This window comes from Erythranthe guttata, chromosome 6, assembly GCF_056151865.1.
Source record: "Erythranthe guttata isolate IM_541 chromosome 6, IM_541, whole genome shotgun sequence".
Taxonomy (NCBI): Eukaryota; Viridiplantae; Streptophyta; class Magnoliopsida; order Lamiales; family Phrymaceae; genus Erythranthe; species Erythranthe guttata.
The window spans coordinates 2,320,518-2,339,619 of NC_142538.1; the positions used below are offsets into that span (position 1 = coordinate 2,320,518).

Genomic DNA, 19,102 nt, shown 5'->3' on the forward strand with positions numbered 1-19,102 from the left:
ATTATTAGTTTATATTCGATAAAAGTAGAGATTAACCCGTAACGCGCAAGAGAAAAGATCACATAAAAGCCGAATTCCCAAGAAAAAAGAATGCGAACCGTTAGTCCAACAATAATGGTTAGTTTTGTACACATCCAACTGAACCGAGATAAGAAATTACAGTTACAAAAATAAGATTCTGATCTTCGTCGGAATCCGATAGGCCGATACTAACTAGCCGAAACAATCTTTACTCAGTAGAAAGATAAAGAAAATAGCCGAAAAAATGTGCTCTTTTTTTCGTCAACATTTCTTCATGTTGTATTGTTACAGTAGGGCTAAACCAATACGGTACTTTTGACTAACGTAAAACCGACAACTCTGCGATAAACCTTAGCTCGTATCCATCCATCAAGACTCGATCGTCCATTAAGATGGTTGTAGTTGAAAGATCTCAACTTCTTTTCACAGTCATTCAAAAATTAACGGCCACTGTTAATTGAGAATATACTCTGACGGCAATCTAGTTTCCTGTCGGTTTGACAAAACTCGGCATCTGTTGACTTCGACAACTGAATCTTTGCTAAGTCTCCACGCTAAAAGTCAACCCAAGTCACTTTCTGACATTACGACAACCTCGGTTAGTTGTTGCCATGATCACCGAATAAGTCAACCAACTAAGTTGACTACTCCCCCCCCCCCCCAAAAAAAAAAAACAAAGAAAAAACAGAATCTTTACTTAACAATTTCTTCGAGCTTTTCGAGAATTTGCTTTATACTAGGCCGTACATTACGTGAGGGAGAACAACAAGCCATTGCTAGTTGAAAATATCTCAAAATACCATCTTCCGTAACTACCCTTTCATCGTTGCTAAGCCCAATCAAAATATCCGGATGGTACAACTGCACCGCTCGATCATCAAGAATCGCACTTCTCAAAGCACTCGGCAAATAAAAGTCTTGATCTTGATCCGCGTTCTCGTTGATTGCCTCTTTGCCGGTCAGTAATTCTAGAAAGATTACACCTAAGCTGTAAATATCGCTCTCTTCACACGCGTCTTTCATTTTGATCAGCTCGGGGGGCTTGTACCCCCGAGACGATAATACTTGAACCATTTCTTGACCCGCGGTTGGATTGAGAAGAAGATGCAAACCGAAATCGGAGACGTAAGGTTGGTAATTGGAATCTAGGAGTATATTCTTTGACTTGAGGTTGCCGTGTACTATGGGCTTGTTTAAAGACGTTTGAAGATGGTGAATTCCTCTAGCGATGCCGATCGAGATTCTGCATATCGTGGGCCATTTGCGAGCTTCGCCATTGCTATCTGTAAATTTAGAACACATTTATTGCACGTACTACGATTCGAAATACATGTAACGGAAGAGATTGCAGCGATAATCCGAGACGTAAAGACTATTTAATGAATCTGAAACGGTATCGAAAAGACTAAACCCGAACCACCTTCCAAATCTTTGTCCAACTGCTAATGAAGTAAAATTCGATCGAGCTACGACTTTACTTTTTTAAAACAACCGAATCAACACGTAAATGCAAACGAAACAAACAACATCCAAACTACGAACCGGAGTAAAATCAATGCAACAGTACTAAAAATCAAGATTCACTAAAAAAATTTATATACATAATAAAGATTGAATTTTTTTACCTCTGATAAACTGAGACAAATTCCCAAGCCCGAAAAAGGGATGAACCATCAGCTTCTCCCCTCTCGGGCCGGCGTAAAACGCAGTCAGAGGCACCAAATTCGGATGCCTTACAGACCCCAAAACCTCAACAATCGGCATTACATCTTCTGTGCTCATCGTACAAGTAGGTCTCAGAAACCTAAGCAATGCAAGAGAATTTGAATTGACCAAATTAGCCCTGTACAGTGTCCCATATGTTGATTTTCCGATGACCTCACCGGGGGCATCGAGAATTTCCTGTACGGTAAGATTCTCGCCGCCGTGGAACTTGATCAAACCCTCTGCTTGCACCACCGCTTCTCCAGCTTCTGCGTCTGTGTAAGTGTTAGAACCGCCATTTTCTTGTTTTGTTCTTCTGGCATAAAAGAGTGCGATCAGAAGAAGTGCTAGGGCTGATAACGAGGTTAGACCTATGATTAGTGCGAGTTTATATTTGTGTAACATTTTTTTTTACATTGGATTGAATGATTGATCTTCTGGGTTTTTTTATTTAGTGGTAAAGATTGAAGCTTTATTATGGGTTTTTTTTATTTAGTGGTAAAGATTGAAGCTTTATTGTGGGTTTTTTCTATTTAGTGGTAAAGATTGGAGCTTTATGATGGGTTTTTTGTTGAAAATAAGAAGGGCCAAGATCTGAAAATGGTGGGAAGAAAATTTAAGGAAAATCTGAATTATGAAACTGGCAATAAGATTCACTGGTGGCACTGCAAAAATGATGACTTTAGAGATTGCTTGCAGAAAAGTCTCGGCTGTGTGTCAGTGTGTGTCTGTGTGAGAGAGAGATCTAGAGAGAGAGAGAGGAGAGAGAAAGTAGAAGAGAGATGGAGGAAGACAGAGGCAGGTGGTGGATCCATGTGATGTTTTATTATCTACTATGTATGAATGAATGAATGAATTTTTGCTGATGTTTGTGCTGTTCACGAATTAATGGTTTAGACTTATTCAGTCTGCTGCATTATATATATATATATATATATATATATATATATATATATATATATATATACTTCAATTAAACTTTTATTTATTTATTATATACAAACATGTATAGAGAAAAACTGACAACAGATTGAAAACTACTTAAAATCATACCTTGTGCAGTTTCTTTTTTTATTAAATAAAGCCATTAATGGGGATGTAAATTCAAACATTGGATTCATTTAGCATTACGTTACCAGTTTTCAAATTACACGAGAGTTGTAAATCATGTTAGGTTAACAATGAAAATTATAGTTAATCATGTTTGACAAGCTCGAAATAATTTGAATTCAGATCGATTAACACGAGCTCACTTGCTCTAACAGCTAAACCATTTCTTACTCGACATGTTACCATACATTTAACTTTATGGATGGCAGTTAGGCGACCCAATAATTGACATGGTACTGAAATGTAGTTATCAACTCCAGACAAGTTTTTTAATAATTAAGCACTTTATTTTTGACATTTATTTGGTAATACCTTATTCTAATCAAATCAAATGGGACCCACCCACACCCCATTTCCACCACGTGTGGGGGTGATTACAAATAATCAGAAATGTTTGAATTTTTTTGGAGAGTAAACTGCAAATACTACCCCTGTGTTATCTCAAAATAGCGAAAACCCCCCTGTGATAAATAAACTAGCAAAAACCCCCCTGTGAAATTTAGTCAAAGGCAGAATCCCCCCTAGCTGATTTTTTAGACTTGAAATGACAAAATTGTCCCTCAAAATGTATTTATATATATACATATTATATGTATATTTATTATTTTTAATTTGTTTGTTTAGAAATTAAAAAAAAAATAGTAAACAACTAAATTGATTATTTTTTAAATAAAATAATTAAAATATTTATAAAATATAAGAATTTATTAATTGCAAGACTCCAGGGGTATTTGTGTCTTTTTATATCAAGTCAACCCTCAAATAGTTCCATAGGGGGGTTTTTGCTATTTAAATAATTTCACAGGGGAGGCTTTTGCTAGTTTATTTATCACAGGGGGGTTTTTGCTATTTCGAGATTACACAGGGGTAGTTTTTGCAGTTTACTCTTTTTTTGGATGTTCTGAAATTTCTCATTTTTCAATAACATATTTTGGTTAAATTATTTAATGCCATTAAAATTTTGCTGAAAAAGCATAATGGATCCAAAACAATGTAAATATACTGAAGTTTAGGCCCACTTTGGTTATTGGACCACATAAGATTGGGCCTTCCATTGTGCAGAAAAATAAACCACTATTTATAAAAATGTTTTGTACAAATTTAATCAAAAAAAGTGAATTATTTTTTAAAAAATACAAATTTCCTGTTAGGCTCTACTGAGACAGAATTGTTCATTTTTTTTTAAATTTAATTAATATATAATAAAGTTCATAACTGCTTCAGCTTTTTTTTTACGGTTGACTTGACTCAATTTAATCATGCTTTATTCAACTCTTCAAAATCAGATGTAGGGTGCTGACAATGTAGCACGTCTAATTTTACTATTTATTATTTATTATTGACCACTTAATTATTTATTTTTCTTGTCCACTCAATATATTAAATATTTAAATCTTAATCATAAAGCAAAAAGCAGAAAAAGGAGAAATAGACAAGAATAAATGTTTTCTCTTTTGACGGCCACCTCATACTAATGGTTGGTGGTCCTATTACTCTTCTCTAGTCATAATCAAAATATTAAATTATTTTTCTTTAAATAAATAAATAAATAATAAATTATTATTTAATAATTAAATATATAATTCTCTCCTGTTAACTCCCCTGCTTTTCTGTACAACATACATTGAAACATGACACAAAAGATTCATTTTTCAAAATGCCATCAATTAATAAACAAGTAAAAGTGAGAATGAATTAGTCACTGTATAAATCAAACATGAATCAAATGTACAGTTAAACTTTATTTAACATTGAAATCAAACCCTAATCCCAATCAAGGAATGTAATACATTGGATTCGAAAGCTTAAAAGAACGTTCCGAAACCGACGACCCCAATAAATCACTCCATTGATCTCCAGAGTTTCCCAATATTCGATAACCCTCTTCAACGAGCTCGTTCCTCTTTTCTGATTTATACTCTTTCGCAGTCTTTCCGTGATCTTCCGTTGACCTTCAATAATCAAAGTCAAACATAAGTTAGTTTGAGAAAAAAATCCCTTCTCATCGACAATATTGCTTCAAAAAACGGACTCGTATCGTTCAATGACACAACATTCAAAAACAGTTGATATGTATACTAGAAAGTCGAACGTGTATAGAACAACCATTTTAACGAATTAAGGCCGATACACAAAATCAAGAAAGTGTTTCGTTAATTAGTAACCGTGTTTAGAACAAACTCACCGCAATATGAGCTTCTCCCAATCGCAAAATCCAGCTTTGGACAAATTCTCGACCGTAATGCTTCGATGCCTCTCGCTTCTACCGGTCAACAAGATCGCCTTGAAACCTAACCTCAAAACCTCTCTATAGAGATTCAAACTCGACTCTATAGCCGGCGCATTCCCGGTCTCTACCCACTCATCGAATTTCGCGCTATCGAATATCTCCAAGCTACATTCACCCCAAAAACCGCAACAAACATATCAAAACACAACAATATACAATCAAGAACGAACCCCAAAATTCGTCGACAACGTACAATTATTGAAAAAAAAAAACGAAAACTTGAAAGAATTAAAATTAAAATACCCATAACCATGAGCAGCATAATACGGAAGATTCGAAAGCAGGGTCTCGTCGATATCGAAAATCCAAGCATCTCTTCCATCATTGCTCAAATTGACACTTGTTGCAAAAGCTCCAGCAATTTTGGAAACCCTAACAAGATCAAATTCATAGCCCTTCCCCTTTATATATTCCTTGACATAATCTATGCATTCCTCTGGAATTGTTCTCCATGGGTTTAAATTATTGGCCTCCCCTGCAACTCTCCAACTCGTGCACTGTAATTCATCTTCTCTTTGAGGCCATTCTTTCAAATGGGCTCCGTTAATTTCGGAGAATTGACCAATCACAGGCCTTGTAATTGGGAATACACCGTCTTCTTGAGAGAAACAGGCGAAGGGCAAAGCGGACAACAGGACGAGGATTTTTTCCAGGAGACGACTCATCATCGATTGGAACCAATTGAAATATAATTTAAAAAAAAAAAGTATTTTTTTTTTAATTTCAAGATTGCTTTTTTAATTTCAAGATTGCTTTTTTAAATTTTATATGGGTCAAAGGAAAAGGGGAGGGGGGAAATTTGTTTGGTGGGGTTTCGATTTTACTACTCAAGAAATATATGCGTTTCTTGATGTGAAATTTGGAAACCCCTATTGAACAGTTTCCTTTGTTATTCTTGTTTTTATGGCCTGGATTTGGGATGTTTGGGATTATGATAATAATGCGTGTGAGTGAAGTATTAAATAGAACAGATGCGTAGAATATATATTTATTATTTTATTACACGCATTCATGTGTGTAATGTCTGATTGACTACTGCTTGGTCGGTGGGGTTCAGCCAATAAGATTGCTTCAAAAAGTATGGAGGTTATGTTGGTTGGGGGTGGTTAATATCCATGCCTTTCTTTTGAAAATTAAATAGAATAAAGAATTGAGCAAACTACGACCGTCCCTGAATTATAGTCAAATTATGAAAATTCCTTCATATTTAGGTAATTACAGTATCTTCTCTCAACTATGTATTATCTTACGAAAATAGCCTTCTACAGATAAATTTAGGGATGTTAAATCGGTAAAATGAAACCGAAATTTAGGTATGCCAACATTTCATACCGTTTTACCGAACTGAATATACATACAATTTGGTTCGGTAAATTACCGAATTACATAAATTTAAAGTAAAAATATTTAAGAGAAATGGCGTGTCTGTAATTACCCAAACAAGTGAGATTTTTTGGTAATTTGACCATATCTCAAGGGTCGTCGTAATTTGCTCTACTTTAAATAATATACAATAATATACCAAGTGTGCAGACAAAGTTTTATTGCTTATATATGAAGTTTGCGGTTATACTTTGAATTTTTATTTGAATAAAAGTAGAACCACCTAATTCACCCAATATCAAGTACAATTCAACAAATTTAGGGCTTAGACCCGAACTTTCAATACTTTTTCGATCGAACTCGTTTGTCGCACTAGACTCTAATAACTTATCAATCCCATCAACATTCCAAACGATGCCGTTCGGCCTAAGAGAACTTGTACTCGGGGTTATTTCTAATCAATATAGAGCAAATAAACATTAAGCTCGAGTATTTCAACAAAAGCAACACTAAACGCAAGAAAGAGACTCAATGTACTGAAATCCTTGATGAATACCGGGATACATTAAACACCGTTCGATCATATCCGTATCTTCAACCACAGGTAAGTTTTCGCAAGTCTTAGTAACAAGATTGTATCGGATTGCTTTCCCGGGAAGCTGGATAACCAAGAAAGAATCCTCCTCCCTCTCACCGCGTACTATAGCAAGCACCGAAAAAACCAAGTTGCACAACCCGAACTCGTAAGCACGGCCCACCACCATCTCAGGATTAGAATAAACAACCGACGAAAGATTTACTTTGTGCACAATGAACCACTCCGAATAATCCCTTCTCATCTCGTACACATTGAATCCAATTGAAGGACCGGCCATCTCAGTCAAATGCAAATGACCACAAGATTCTCCGAAATAATAATCGGTCCTATTGTTCCAGCCTTGCCTTCCGGGCCTCTTGGGCATTTTATCGAGCACCTGGGTGTCGATGTTGAAGTAGAACGAGTCTCCTTTCCCAGAACCCAGCCAATGGACCGCGCGATTCCAATAGACACCATTGTCGAAATTAACCGTAGCTTCAAATTGCTCGCCGCATAATTGCCAGGAACCAGTCTCCGACGAGTACACTCTGATCTGAAACACCTTGTTGCTGGAATTTACTCCCACCGACAAGATGCTGAGGCAAACAACGTTGTAGTGACGAGACATAGCAGGATCAAACGCTAAGCTCATCCAACAAACCGCGTTCAAAAACACGACTCTTTCGTTGGGTTTCGGCAGCTCGGAGAAGCAATTGGTTGTCGGATTGTAAACACAGTACTTAGGGCAGTACTTAGGGTTTATATGGTACCGAGGGGTGCTGATACAGAGCAGAAGCCCATTGCAGGATTGAATAATTCTGAAGCCGAGAGAGTCTCTGGTGAATTCCGATGACCTAAACGGCGGGGGAATTGATCTGTTGGCGCGGAATGGTAGAGATAACCACCGATGAGGTTCGTCGGAGGGGAAAAAGAGGCCGATTGCGGGATTTGGATTGGGATTGCGGAGATGGCAGAACGCTGGGTCGGAGATGAGAGACAGCCATTCTTTCGACACCGATTTGAAGCGCGTGAGAGATTTTATGGGGAGGAGTAGCAGGATTCTCGTCAGAAGATGGTAGATCGAGGCGACGATTTCCGCCGGTGTTGGGTGCTCGGTTTCCATATTCGGCGGCGCGTACGTTTAACAGTAAATTGGGCTCACAGTATATAGTCCATTTGGTATCCAGCCCATGGGTGCTTCTATTGGGCTTTGTACTTTGTTTTTCATTTATTAAATAAAATAATCAATTGACAATTCATTAATGGGGGCAACTATTTTGAATACTAATTTTTGCTTAGTTGAATACTACCTAGTTGAAAACCACAATTGAGTACATATTTTTAAGTTTTTTCTTACTTTAAAACCAAAATAAAAAGAAAATTACAAAAACACCCTTTCATACAAAATATCAATTATATCAAATTTTATTAGAAATTACCTATTCAAAAACCAAATAAAAAAAAAAAGAAAAAAACCCTTTGTTGTTAAAAAAAAAAACCTCCACCATTTCTTCTCCTCTCCAACCCTGACCGCCGCCGCCGCCGCCGACGCCGCCGCCGCCGAACGCCACCGTACGTGCTCGTAACTGCCGCGACAACCCAATTAAACCCTATCTTTTTCATCTTCTTAAATCCTCCAAAACATCTCCAAATTCAAAAAATCAAAACGTCACAAAACTTATAAAATGGAGTTATAAGACAATAATATGGTAGTATATGTGGAAAGAGAAGCCATTAAGGTAAGTATCGATGTCTTTTTTGAGCTTCGAAGTCGATTTTGAAGTTTTTTTTTTTGAAACCCGTCGGCAATTTTCGACACATACAGGTCGATTTTTGGTCAATTTTCGACACCAACGTGTCGAAAAAAAAAAAAAAAAAAAAAAAAAAAAAAAAAAAACCAAATTTCGACACCTACCTGTCGAAAATTGTCCAAATTTCGACAGGTAGGTGTCGAAAAACACTATTTGTAAAAAAAAAAAAAAAAAAAAAAATTTTTTTTTTTTTTTTTTACCAACAGTATTTTTCGACACATACCTGTCGAAATTTGGACAATTTTCGACAGGTAGGTGTCGAAATTTGGTTTTTTTTTTTTTTTTTTTTTTTCGACACGTTGGTGTCGAAAATTGACCAAAAAATCGACCTGTATGTGTCGAAAATTGCCGACGGGTTTCAAAAAAAAAAAACTTCAAAATCGACTTCGAAGCTCAAAAAAGACATCGATACTTACCTTAACGTGTTCTCCTTTCATATATACTACCATATTATTGTCTTATAACTCAATTTTATACGTTTTGTGAGGTTTTAATTTCTTTAGTTTTGATATTTTTTAGAAGGGTTTGTTGTGAGATTTTTTAGAAGGGTTTGTTGTGAGGAAGATTTTTTAGAAGGGTTTTTGGGGAGGGAGAAGAAGGAGGTGGAGAAGGAGGGAAATGGTTTTTTGAGTTTTTGATTATTTGGTATTTAAGAAAGAAAAATAGTATTTATAATATTTTTTTAGTTTTAATTTCATTAAGGGTATTAAAGTAATTTACAATTAATTATTTATTTTTTATTTTTTTGGTATTCAAGTAAGCAAAAGTTGGGATTTGAAATAGTGATCCCCTTCATTAATTACATAATTGAAGCATACCAGCAGTATCAATTAAATATAAAAATTAAAAACACGTAATTACTTCTTAATTTTTTCTAAATTAATAATTGGGAAAATTACAATTTTTGTCCCTCACGTTTGCACCGATTTCACATTTCGTTGTTCATGTTCACAAAAAAAACAATTTAGTCCCTCATGTCTCAAAAATTCAACATTTTTAATCATTTCGGCAATTATCCGTTAAAACTAATAGAATCAAGAGTGTGCTCATAACTGACTTAAATGATAGACTAACGAAAAATTGACCTAAATGACCAAAAGTATTAAATTATTGAAACATGAGGGATCAAATGTGAACATGAGGACCGAATATGAAATCGGTGTAAATTTGAGGTGTGTAAACTGTAAATTTTCCATTAATAATTATTCATGAAGACATGAAGTGCAAAGGACTATTAAATAAAATAAAATAAAATAAATAGCCTCCCAACTTGCGTGTACCCAGGAATCAAAACCCTAGAAGAAACAAACCCTCAGTCCCCAATTCAGAATTCGCAGAAAGAGGGGAAGAGTAATTTTTCATCAGAAGCAGTAAGCAACAATGGCGAAATCAATGAGATCGAAGAGGGAGAAGAGGCTGAGGGCGATAAGGAGAGAACTAGTGGAGCCGATTTACGATAAGAAAGACGCCGCTAAGCTTGCCGCACAGGATGCTGCTCTCGCCGCCCCCAAGCTTCCCGTCAAGCACATCCCCACCGTTGATTCCGCCGCCAATGAGCTCATTGCCGCCGCCGCTACCTCTTTCGCTAACCACAACGGCATAGGTTTGTTTCTCTCTCTATTCTGTTTTTTCCAGGATTTGTAATTGATGTCGGTTATTTAAATTTGTGATTTTTCGCCTTCGTTTGTATTACTGCTTTCATAGGTGTTTACTGTATCCCTCTTTCTATGCATAAATTGGTTTTATTCACATAGTGTGTGGTACTCCACACACACACACACAAAATACTCAAAGCATTATTCATTTCACACAGTACTACTATTTGGTGGAATTGAAATGCCCAATACTTGATTAAAAGATTTGGCTGATTTTTTTGATCTCGACTCGGTTCGATCAAGTGTTCAGAAGCAAAAAAATTCACATAATTCTTACAGAAGCAAAAATGTCAAGAAGCTGTCTTTTATTAAATTAGGACTTTCTAGTTACTTGTTGATATTGCTGGTTATGAATGGTATATTAATCTTGAATTATATTGTTGGGTTAGCAGATGTGGAGATGGCTGACGGCAATCAAATCGGAAAGTCGTTGAAGCCTGTCGGGAGGAAGATGAAAAAGAAGCTCAAGATTTCCAAAAAGAAGCATCAAGGCAAGGGCAAGATCAGAAGGAAGAATATATAATTGTACCATCAATCGAAAAAAATAGAACCTTTTTATCGGTTACATTTCTTATTTTTGTCTACTTGTAGTCGTACGGTGACCTAGACACCTAGTTTATTTGTTTACGGAACTTGGATCTTTTGATATTGGTTCGATAGTGGAGATGTATGAATTTCTTTTCAACACTAGTTTGAATTTGAGATGATGTATCAAACCTATGAATCTATCTTCTTTTTTTTTTTTTTATTTGAATCTGGAACGAGTACACGAATAGACTAAAGACTCCACCCGGAATTCGAATAAAGAATACCGGAATGTTTGGTTGTGATTTTAGCTACAATTTTGTATTGTGCAATATTGAAAGGGCAAGAAAGTGATTTAGTAGCAACACACTTCTTGATTGTAGTATATATATTCCTGCACTAATAATCATACAAGCCAAACCTAATATTAGGACACTTACAGAGAATCATAAGCACAAAGACAACATCAAACACATGCAAGGGATTCAATGTGATCAAAAGCCAGTGGTATCCGATGATTAACCGTAGCAACCCCACCAACATCACAGATCTCTTCATAAGTGTTGCAATCAAGCTTGAATCGTACGGTGGTACAAGGAACCCGCAAAATCAAGAACGAACCTTTGTCATCGTTCCTAACAAGAGACAATACCGTGAAACTATAGTGAATCCTGTTACTCAACGGAACCAAATAAGACATGTCAGCAAAAGCAGCAGCGACAGCTGTCAGATCAACATGGTACACAACAAACCATCCCGAATAATCCACCTTCATCTCGTAAACATCAAATGCAGCATAACTTTGATGATTGCCAATAATATGCAAATGACCACAAGACTCGCCGAAATAACTGATATACCTCTCCTCTCTATGTTGGCGATACCTCACATCATCACCAAGTGTAGCAGCAGCAGGTAATCCCACCTTTCCGAACTTCTCTTTCTCGACGTCGAAATACAGAATCTCTTTCGTTTTGTAGCTGATCCAGTGAATCGAGCCATTCCAGTACACCCCGTGATTGAAATCTGCGGTGGCGGTCAAGGGTTCACCGGAGACTCTCCACGCACCCGAAACAGAGGAGTATATCTCGATCTGACAAAGCTCACGAGCAAACTCCGAGCCTCTAACACAGACAACTTTGTAGAGGGGAGACTCGGCAGGATCGTAAGCCAAGTTCAATCCATGCACGATTCTTGGAACTCCGTGCAGAACACCTGGCCTAGGAAGGTTTATGAAACAGCTTGTAGTAGGGTTATATACGTAACACATACGTATAGGAGATCTACTGTACCTGATATCGAAATTCGCATTGCTGCAGCAGAGAAGCAATCCATTACAGGAATGATGAATCCAGAATGGATAAGGGTTTCCTGGAAAACTGAGTTTCTTGAATGGGGGATTGGTTGGATTTTTTGTGTCTAAGTGGATGTAGTCGTAGTGGGAAGATTGGGGCCTAAGATAAATTAATCCGACGGCGGGATTAGGGGCGGGATAGCGGAGAAGGGAAAAACGGCGGCTGGTGATTAGAAATTTCCAGTGTTTGGAAACTAGCTTGAAACGCATGAGTGATTTTACAGGTAAGTGTAACAAGATTTGGATCAATAGATCATCTATGGAACCTACAACATCTGCCGATCGTGCTATATTGGTCGGATCATCCATTTTTTTTATGCAAGTGTCGTTGCACTGTAAGCGATGGAATATTCCGGCGGAAAGTAGAGACGGTGATTAGTGCAAGATTTCTGTGTTCAGTGTTCAATGCTTGAACAGTTGCAGGAATGAAATTATAGAGTGATAGAGGAGACCAAAGACTTTGAAAAGCAGGTCTCCTTATGCCTTGTGCCTCGTTTGGGTGGAGATATGAGCACAAATAATATTATATTATCGGGCCTTATCTTTCAAGATCCAATGATACAGATGAATTTCATTACATTGTTTAATTTTATCTTAACAAGCAAACTTTAATTTTATCTTAACAAGCAAACGATGCCTTAAAATACATAACCAAATTGAAATACGGATACAGAAATTAACGTAGAATACGGATCTTTGGTCTTTGAGATTGGTAGATAGGGTTCAAGTTCATATATTCTGAAGCAAAAGCAAAATAATATTTTTACACATACTCAAAAATAAATTATTATAAATTCAAAAAAAGCTCATAATAATTCTTCAAAAGCTTTCTAGAAGCACCTAACTAGGCCGAATCTACTCGTCAAATTTGATGTCGGTAATAGATTACTCGAATTGCTCAGAAAACATGCAACTACAAACAAATTTTCGAGAGCTAGAACAAATAAGCTGTGATGCATTACAAGAACGTTGAGTCCAAAACTCGATTTTTGGAAGATTATGGCTCATTACATCTATGTTTAAAGATCAGCAGCAAGATTGAAACTACATTTTCAGACCACACCTCCCAACAGATATATATTAAAAAAAACTTAAAGCCAATATGTGTCGTCGACATCAGAATAAGTGAAGTCGTAAAAGCATTTCCAGTATTCACTTCCTGGAATTTACATTATTTAGATCTACTTGTATTTGTTTGGCAAAAAGACGTGAATCCTCCAATGCTAAATTGCAATCTGTGGTGTAGTTTTGCTAAAATCATTGACCAATCCCGGCGTCTGCACTACTTTCTCGTTGTTTCGGAATCTGTTTCCTCCAATGGTGTGAACATGAAGTTGCCCGATAATATGGCCTCTTTATCTACACGGAAGCAAAAAAAATAAAAAATTACTTTCACTTTAATAAGAGAAGTACATTTTGCCTCGCACGAGCTATGTTAGCTCGGTTGTTAGCTTATCCTAAATGTTATCTATATGTCTTTCATTAAAGTCGAGTGATGTTTTCCTTTCTCGACCGCAAAGGAAACTGAAGCATGATTCGAGCAAGATTATTGTGCTTATAACATAGATTCATATAATAATTATAATTAAAAAAAATAAAATTATCCACACCTGTTAACGAGAGACAACTTGCTTCACGACGAATATACCTCGCCATTGCCTAAAAATAGAAAAGTTAAAATATAAGTAAGTTTTCTGTATCATTAACCTTCAACCTATAGCAAATGATATATCTCTGATGACTAAGAGTTAAATCCGTGGACTTCACATCCATTAGTTTTAAGGCTCTGTCTGGTTCCAAGAAAACGAGCAAAACTAAAACAAAATGAGGAAAAATCCAATTTTCCGATTGTTTGGTTGCATGAAGCACATTCAGAAACTTTTTCACAACTATACAAGTAAATAAGTTATTAAGCCGTGGCGTAGCAGAATAAGATACAGGAACTTGCCTGGACAGGAAGTAAGGCACTTTCGGTTGGTTTCGATGTACCATCGTCGGAGAACACATTCCTAAAGTACATACAAACAACAACATAAGTTTGGCTTCCGTCATTTCTGCCTAAATAGGCTGCAAAACTACTAAAGACCGAAGAATGATATTATATGTTCATCAAGAGTAACACATGGTAATGCTAAAATCATTCATCGCACCGTAATGTATATAGTGGATTGACTCGATATCTTAACTTCCTAAGCCTGCTATTCATTATTTCTCTACCAGTTACAAAAACCTCGCCAACCCAACACCTAGCACATTTATTAAAATATTTATACCTCCATATAACAGTTTGCAGGTCCTCCTGTTTCCCGATGGCAGCATCGTAAGCAACAATATTTCCATAAAATATCTTCTCCAATTCTTTCATCCATTTAGTTAGCAGTAAATTCACCTGCATTTTAAAGGAGAATAAAACGAGTAGAGCTGCTTATAAACCACAGTATCGGATAAGTTAAAGCAGCAATATTTGATGTTCCTAACACGTACGGAGGCTTGTAGCATTATCATAATCACTTAGATTATTCAAAAATGTACCAATTTATCTCAACTGTCACACGCGGAAGTATCAAAACTAGAAAGATAAAGTACCAAAAAATCAAGAATGAGAAAATAACCTACCCCAGCCTTAGAAACCCTCAATTCCAGATCATGATTGTACGTCTCGTATAAATACTGCCCCAACTCAACACCTTCCTTTCCCTCTTCCTTTAAACGACGCAGACAAAGCCACATATGTAGTACAAGCAACGAAAATGTCGTTTTAAATGTCTTTTCCAAGCTAAACGCTGCAAGTCAAATGAGGCAAACCTCAGTTTAGAAATTACACAAGTCAAAACACCGAGACAGGAGAACCAGATGCAGAGATCGAAGCACCAAAACAACTGACCTTCATATATAGCAGGTCTATCGATTTGATACGTTACTCTGTGGTAAATGGCATTAGACCAACGAATAAACTGGCTTTGTTTGCTGTAGAATAGCATCAGCTTCAGTATAACCCGTTTCATGCCCGTGTACTGTGGATCGTCAATTCTATTCGGCGAATCAATTGCCAACGCCAACGAACATGGTTTCGACCAGAACATCTTGTTCAGGTTAACCTACACGTATATAGTTCTTTAGGAATCCGATCATGCAAAGTTGTACAACATCATCTCTCACAATAATCAAATTGAATCATTAATTACCCTATTGTTCTGAGATTAAGCTACATAAATCATTTCAATCCCAACCAAAAATTGTCAAACCTAATTTAGAAACTTCCGAAAGTTTTTGAACGAAAAAAACACATATGCATACAAATAAACTCATGACAATTTGTATATATCATTGGAAGAAAAAGTAATAATTTTAGGTTTTCTACACATACCACTGGTTTATTAGCGTCGGAATTAACATCCGGCTCGACGGCAGGAGCCACCGTAGCATAATTCCGCAATGGAAAAACAGACAAATCTCTCCTCAAGAGTTCAGTATTCCTCTGGTAACTGCCAACCCTGCTAATTCGGCTCAAAACTCTGCTCCACCTCGGCAACATTTCTATTGAGTTTCTGCTGAAAAACGGAAAATGGAGGAAAAAAACAAAACCCCAACGAAATGGAATTAATTGAAATATCTGCGAGATTTGAAATTAAGAAGAATTGGTAAAACCCTACTGCCAGTACCCAAAGAGAGAGCAATTTTTCAATGGTTTACACTGCAACGCTGCGATTTGCCACGTTATAGTTCTCAGCTCCTTTAATTTATTTTTCGATCCTTCATATTAAGAGCACCTCCATTTGATCGGGGTGGGGGGTAAGGGGGGGAAGAGGAGGGTGCAAATACCCTCGGGGGCATCCCAACCCTGGCGACGCGCTCAGCGACGCGTGTGTCATCTTCTCTCCATCTTTTTATTCATTTATTTTTTATTTTTTTTAGGGTTAAAAACTTAAATACAATAACACCCTGTACTACGAACTTTGTATCATATACCCCTGTATTATATATAAATACAAAAATCCGCCTCACATAACGTTTTTCCAAAAAATATGACGAAAATACCCATACTCAAGCATATATATATATATATTGCGCCATTTTTTACTATATATTTTACCATTTTCAGTCGATTTTATGTGATAAATTTTGGTATTTATATTTTTTTCTCAAAAACATCTAATTGCTTAGATTTTTTTTTTAATTTTATAAATAAAACCTTTTATTTTTCTCCTATTGAGTTTTTTTTTTTTCTTAAATGTCTTCAGAAAATTTAAAATTAAAATCTAAGTAATTAAATGTTTCCCAAGTAAATTGATCGAAAATGTTAAAAAATATAGTGGAAAATGACTCAAACAAACTCTTATATTTATAGGCTTAACAGGGGTATTTTCATCATATTTTAGAAAAAATATAACAGTAGGAGGCTTTTGTATTTTATGTGTAGTATAGAGGGTATATGAACAAAGTTTATAGTACATGGGTGTTTTTGTATTTAAACTTTTTTTTATAAAACCTATTGGGCCGCCGTGTTGGAACGGTAATTGGTAAACATCTATTTATATAAACTATCAATATAATTAATCTAAATTTCGCAGTTAAATTAATTATTTAGTCCTCGAGTAGCAGCAAAGATTTATTTAATTTAATTTTAATTTTTATTTTTAAATCAAATATTATAACACTATCGGCTTCTCTAAAACCCTAATCCCTTTTCCCTTCCACACAGAAACCCCCCTTTCTCTTCTTTCTGCGCCAATTTCCATACATAGCAGAGATGGGAAGCGATAGCGAGACTGATAAAACAGCGCAGAAAGTGAGGGAGAAGAAGCAGATGTCGGCTCTTGCACCCATCGCCAAACCGCTCGCCGGAAAAAAGCTCTCCAAACGCACCCTCAAGCTTGTTCGTCGAGGTTGTACATTTATTTACACTCTTAACGCTTATAATACGATGCAATGATTACAATTCGACTTTATTTTATTTATTTATGTGGTTTTTTTTTCTTTTTTTTTTTTTTTTTTTTTTTTTTTTTTTTTGTTTTTGGATTTCAGCGGCGGAGCAGAAGTGCTTGAAGAGAGGAGTTAAGGAGGTGGTCAAAAGTATTCGTCGCGGCAATAAAGGGTAATTTTTTTCCAAGTAGCGGCTGAGGCTATAATGATAAAAGTTTGATTTTTTTTATATTTTTTTATGTTCACCAACTGTATGTCAAAATGTCTAGCTCAACAAAATAATCTATTTTAACTATAATTTTGGCAGCTCGGTTCTGATTAATTTGGAAAGAGAACTTGATTGATTTTGTAATGTTTCTTGTGCTGATGATTCGGAGTTTGATGACTATCGATTTTACCCTGTTTCGAGAAGGATATAATCTCACTGTATTTTCAAATTTAGTTTTTATCACTCAAAATTCAAATTTTCTGGTTTTGTTGGGATTTTGGTGCAGTTTTTTTTTTTTCTTGTATTAAGTTACTCTAATTCATATTTATTGCAGAATATGTGTTATAGCAGGGAACATATCACCTATAGATGTCATTACTCATGTTCCAATCTTGTGTGAAGAAGCTAACATACCGTATGTCTACGTTACATCAAAGGAAGTAAGTATGCTTTCTTTATCCCCATGTGATGTTTTCCGACATCAAATTATCTTCTCGTGTTGTTTTTATTCACACGAAAAAAACCGAGTTCACTTAGGTGAAGGGTGGAACTTCTCAAATAACTAACATGTTACCTCTTAAACTTGACCATTGAAGCAAATTCATCTTTGTCCAAAGAATGCTCGTCTTTTCTTTGTTACACCACTACTTAATTGAAAAAAAAATGTGAAATCTAATTTCTTGAGGCCTCGTGGGATTTGGTTAGGTACTTGATAGACAGTGTAGTCAATGTTTGTCAAATGTTCAAGGTTTTGGTTTAGAAAGAGCCCGGATTTTAATCATAGTAAATTATTTGGGACAATGTAATCCTCAATCCATCAACATTCCCGAACGATGCCCGATTCGTTAATTATGTTTTTCCTTTCGGAAAGATAGATGTTATGTTCGAAAGTCAACTTTCCCTGATCTTTCTATTTGTGGGAATCTTGTACAAGTGAATTGTGGTTGTCTTGGATGCAAATTTTCTTGCTCCACTAGTAGAAAAGCTGTTATTGGAAAGAAACTTGAATGTCGAATGTAATGAAACGAACACCAATGGTTATTTTCTTCAGGATCTTGCAAATGCGGGGGCCACAAAGCGTCCGACTTGCTGCGTGCTGGTGCTAACCAAGCCGGTCAAGGGTGAACTCAGTCAGGAGGAGCAAGAGAAACTGAAGGGAGATTATGACCAGGTTGCTTCAGACTTGTCTGAACTGGCCAACTCCATGTTTTGAGAAAAGCAGGAATTATTGTATTATGAAGATTGTATTTTATATTAGTTTATTATGCAAAAACAATTCAAGAATAAGGATATTAACTTATTAGTAGTACTAATTTTCATTTAATGTTTAGTGGTGACAAGGAATTTATTTATTTTTGACCTTTTATGAATTAATATAAGATCTGATTGCTTTTCTGTACATGGGTAAATAAATCTAGAATCAACAACTCCAACATCAACAAATTATTTATAGGATATCAAAATTAATTTTTCCTTTGTATATAATTTGAAATAAATTAACAGAATACCCCATTTTCTATCCCAATCCAAGAAAATAAAACCTCTTTCACTCTCTCTCTCTCTCTCTCTCTCTATATATATATATATATATATATATTAAC

At 35.9% G+C, this 19,102-nt stretch overlaps 7 protein-coding genes across 10 annotated transcripts; 2 read left to right on the top strand and 5 right to left on the bottom strand.

Annotated features, from left to right (window-relative positions):
- Positions 1-74: 74 nt before the first annotated feature.
- On the bottom strand, positions 75-2,635 carry LOC105977872 (putative kinase-like protein TMKL1). The gene is made up of 2 exons (XM_013003260.2): positions 1,647-2,635; positions 75-1,304 (listed from the first exon to the last, which is right to left on the bottom strand). The coding sequence occupies exons 1-2, from the start codon at positions 2,128-2,130 to the stop codon at positions 715-717; spliced, it is 1,074 nt and encodes a 357-aa protein (XP_012858714.1). The 5' UTR covers positions 2,131-2,635; the 3' UTR covers positions 75-714.
- A 1,851-nt stretch (positions 2,636-4,486) lies between these two features.
- On the bottom strand, positions 4,487-6,138 carry LOC105977867 (HAD superfamily, subfamily IIIB acid phosphatase). Its single transcript, XM_013003256.2, has 3 exons — positions 5,369-6,138; positions 5,021-5,230; positions 4,487-4,787 (listed from the first exon to the last, which is right to left on the bottom strand). Exons 1-3 carry the CDS (start codon positions 5,791-5,793, stop codon positions 4,610-4,612), a joined length of 813 nt encoding a protein of 270 aa, XP_012858710.2. The 5' UTR covers positions 5,794-6,138; the 3' UTR covers positions 4,487-4,609.
- A 554-nt stretch (positions 6,139-6,692) lies between these two features.
- Positions 6,693-8,283, bottom strand: LOC105977388 (F-box protein At5g07610). The gene has a single exon (XM_088819373.1). It carries the CDS (start codon positions 8,146-8,148, stop codon positions 6,958-6,960), a length of 1,191 nt encoding a protein of 396 aa, XP_088675499.1. The 5' UTR covers positions 8,149-8,283; the 3' UTR covers positions 6,693-6,957.
- A 1,803-nt stretch (positions 8,284-10,086) lies between these two features.
- On the top strand, positions 10,087-11,236 carry LOC105977717 (uncharacterized). The gene is made up of 2 exons (XM_013003074.2): positions 10,087-10,439; positions 10,884-11,236. Exons 1-2 carry the CDS (start codon positions 10,217-10,219, stop codon positions 11,012-11,014), a joined length of 354 nt encoding a protein of 117 aa, XP_012858528.2. The 5' UTR covers positions 10,087-10,216; the 3' UTR covers positions 11,015-11,236.
- LOC105977716 (F-box protein At5g07610) lies at positions 11,098-12,857 on the bottom strand. The gene has a single exon (XM_088819374.1). It carries the CDS (start codon positions 12,677-12,679, stop codon positions 11,483-11,485), a length of 1,197 nt encoding a protein of 398 aa, XP_088675500.1. The 5' UTR covers positions 12,680-12,857; the 3' UTR covers positions 11,098-11,482.
- Positions 12,858-13,287: 430 nt separating this feature from the next.
- On the bottom strand, positions 13,288-16,240 carry LOC105977715 (ubiquinol-cytochrome C chaperone family protein). Of its 4 annotated transcripts, none has more exons than XM_013003071.2 (8): positions 16,033-16,240; positions 15,738-15,918; positions 15,255-15,468; positions 14,987-15,153; positions 14,644-14,759; positions 14,319-14,379; positions 13,981-14,029; positions 13,288-13,729 (listed from the first exon to the last, which is right to left on the bottom strand). In XM_013003071.2, exons 2-8 carry the CDS (start codon positions 15,903-15,905, stop codon positions 13,653-13,655), a joined length of 852 nt encoding a protein of 283 aa, XP_012858525.2. In that variant the 5' UTR covers positions 15,906-15,918; positions 16,033-16,240; the 3' UTR covers positions 13,288-13,652. The 4 variants fall into 4 exon arrangements, with proteins under 4 accessions (XP_012858525.2, XP_012858522.2, XP_088675501.1 ...); XM_013003068.2 differs by having other exon boundaries at positions 15,738-15,921; positions 16,033-16,228; XM_088819375.1 differs by having other exon boundaries at positions 15,738-15,907; positions 16,033-16,147.
- Positions 16,241-16,937: 697 nt separating this feature from the next.
- On the top strand, positions 16,938-18,851 carry LOC105977399 (H/ACA ribonucleoprotein complex subunit 2-like protein). Its single transcript, XM_013002705.2, has 4 exons — positions 16,938-17,256; positions 17,396-17,465; positions 17,836-17,941; positions 18,553-18,851. The coding sequence occupies exons 1-4, from the start codon at positions 17,121-17,123 to the stop codon at positions 18,712-18,714; spliced, it is 474 nt and encodes a 157-aa protein (XP_012858159.2). The 5' UTR covers positions 16,938-17,120; the 3' UTR covers positions 18,715-18,851.
- The last annotated feature ends 251 nt before the right edge of the window (positions 18,852-19,102 follow it).

What these genes read in the sequence shown, in the direction of transcription:
- LOC105977872 (XM_013003260.2), bottom strand. Translation starts at nt 2,130, where the DNA reads ATGTTACACAAATATAAACTCGCACTAATCATAGGTCTAACCTCGTTA. An exon ending in TTTGTCTCAGTTTATCAGAG is followed by an intron (nt 1,305 to 1,646) that starts GTAAAAAAATTC and finishes CTAAATTTACAG; the next exon opens with ATAGCAATGGCGAAGCTCGC.
- LOC105977717 (XM_013003074.2), top strand. Translation starts at nt 10,217, where the DNA reads ATGGCGAAATCAATGAGATCGAAGAGGGAGAAGAGGCTGAGGGCGATA. An exon ending in CGCTAACCACAACGGCATAG is followed by an intron (nt 10,440 to 10,883) that starts GTTTGTTTCTCT and finishes TTGGGTTAGCAG; the next exon opens with ATGTGGAGATGGCTGACGGC.
- LOC105977399 (XM_013002705.2), top strand. Translation starts at nt 17,121, where the DNA reads ATGGGAAGCGATAGCGAGACTGATAAAACAGCGCAGAAAGTGAGGGAG. An exon ending in ATTCGTCGCGGCAATAAAGG is followed by an intron (nt 17,466 to 17,835) that starts GTAATTTTTTTC and finishes TATTTATTGCAG; the next exon opens with AATATGTGTTATAGCAGGGA. An exon ending in TCTACGTTACATCAAAGGAA is followed by an intron (nt 17,942 to 18,552) that starts GTAAGTATGCTT and finishes TATTTTCTTCAG; the next exon opens with GATCTTGCAAATGCGGGGGC.
- LOC105977388 (XM_088819373.1), bottom strand. Translation starts at nt 8,148, where the DNA reads ATGGAAACCGAGCACCCAACACCGGCGGAAATCGTCGCCTCGATCTAC.
- LOC105977715 (XM_013003071.2), bottom strand. Translation starts at nt 15,905, where the DNA reads ATGTTGCCGAGGTGGAGCAGAGTTTTGAGCCGAATTAGCAGGGTTGGC. An exon ending in CCGACGCTAATAAACCAGTG is followed by an intron (nt 15,469 to 15,737) that starts GTATGTGTAGAA and finishes ATATACGTGTAG; the next exon opens with GTTAACCTGAACAAGATGTT. An exon ending in TAGACCTGCTATATATGAAG is followed by an intron (nt 15,154 to 15,254) that starts GTCAGTTGTTTT and finishes TTTGACTTGCAG; the next exon opens with CGTTTAGCTTGGAAAAGACA.
- LOC105977716 (XM_088819374.1), bottom strand. Translation starts at nt 12,679, where the DNA reads ATGGATGATCCGACCAATATAGCACGATCGGCAGATGTTGTAGGTTCC.
- LOC105977867 (XM_013003256.2), bottom strand. Translation starts at nt 5,793, where the DNA reads ATGATGAGTCGTCTCCTGGAAAAAATCCTCGTCCTGTTGTCCGCTTTG. An exon ending in TATGCTGCTCATGGTTATGG is followed by an intron (nt 5,231 to 5,368) that starts GTATTTTAATTT and finishes GGGTGAATGTAG; the next exon opens with CTTGGAGATATTCGATAGCG. An exon ending in TGGGAGAAGCTCATATTGCG is followed by an intron (nt 4,788 to 5,020) that starts GTGAGTTTGTTC and finishes TGATTATTGAAG; the next exon opens with GTCAACGGAAGATCACGGAA.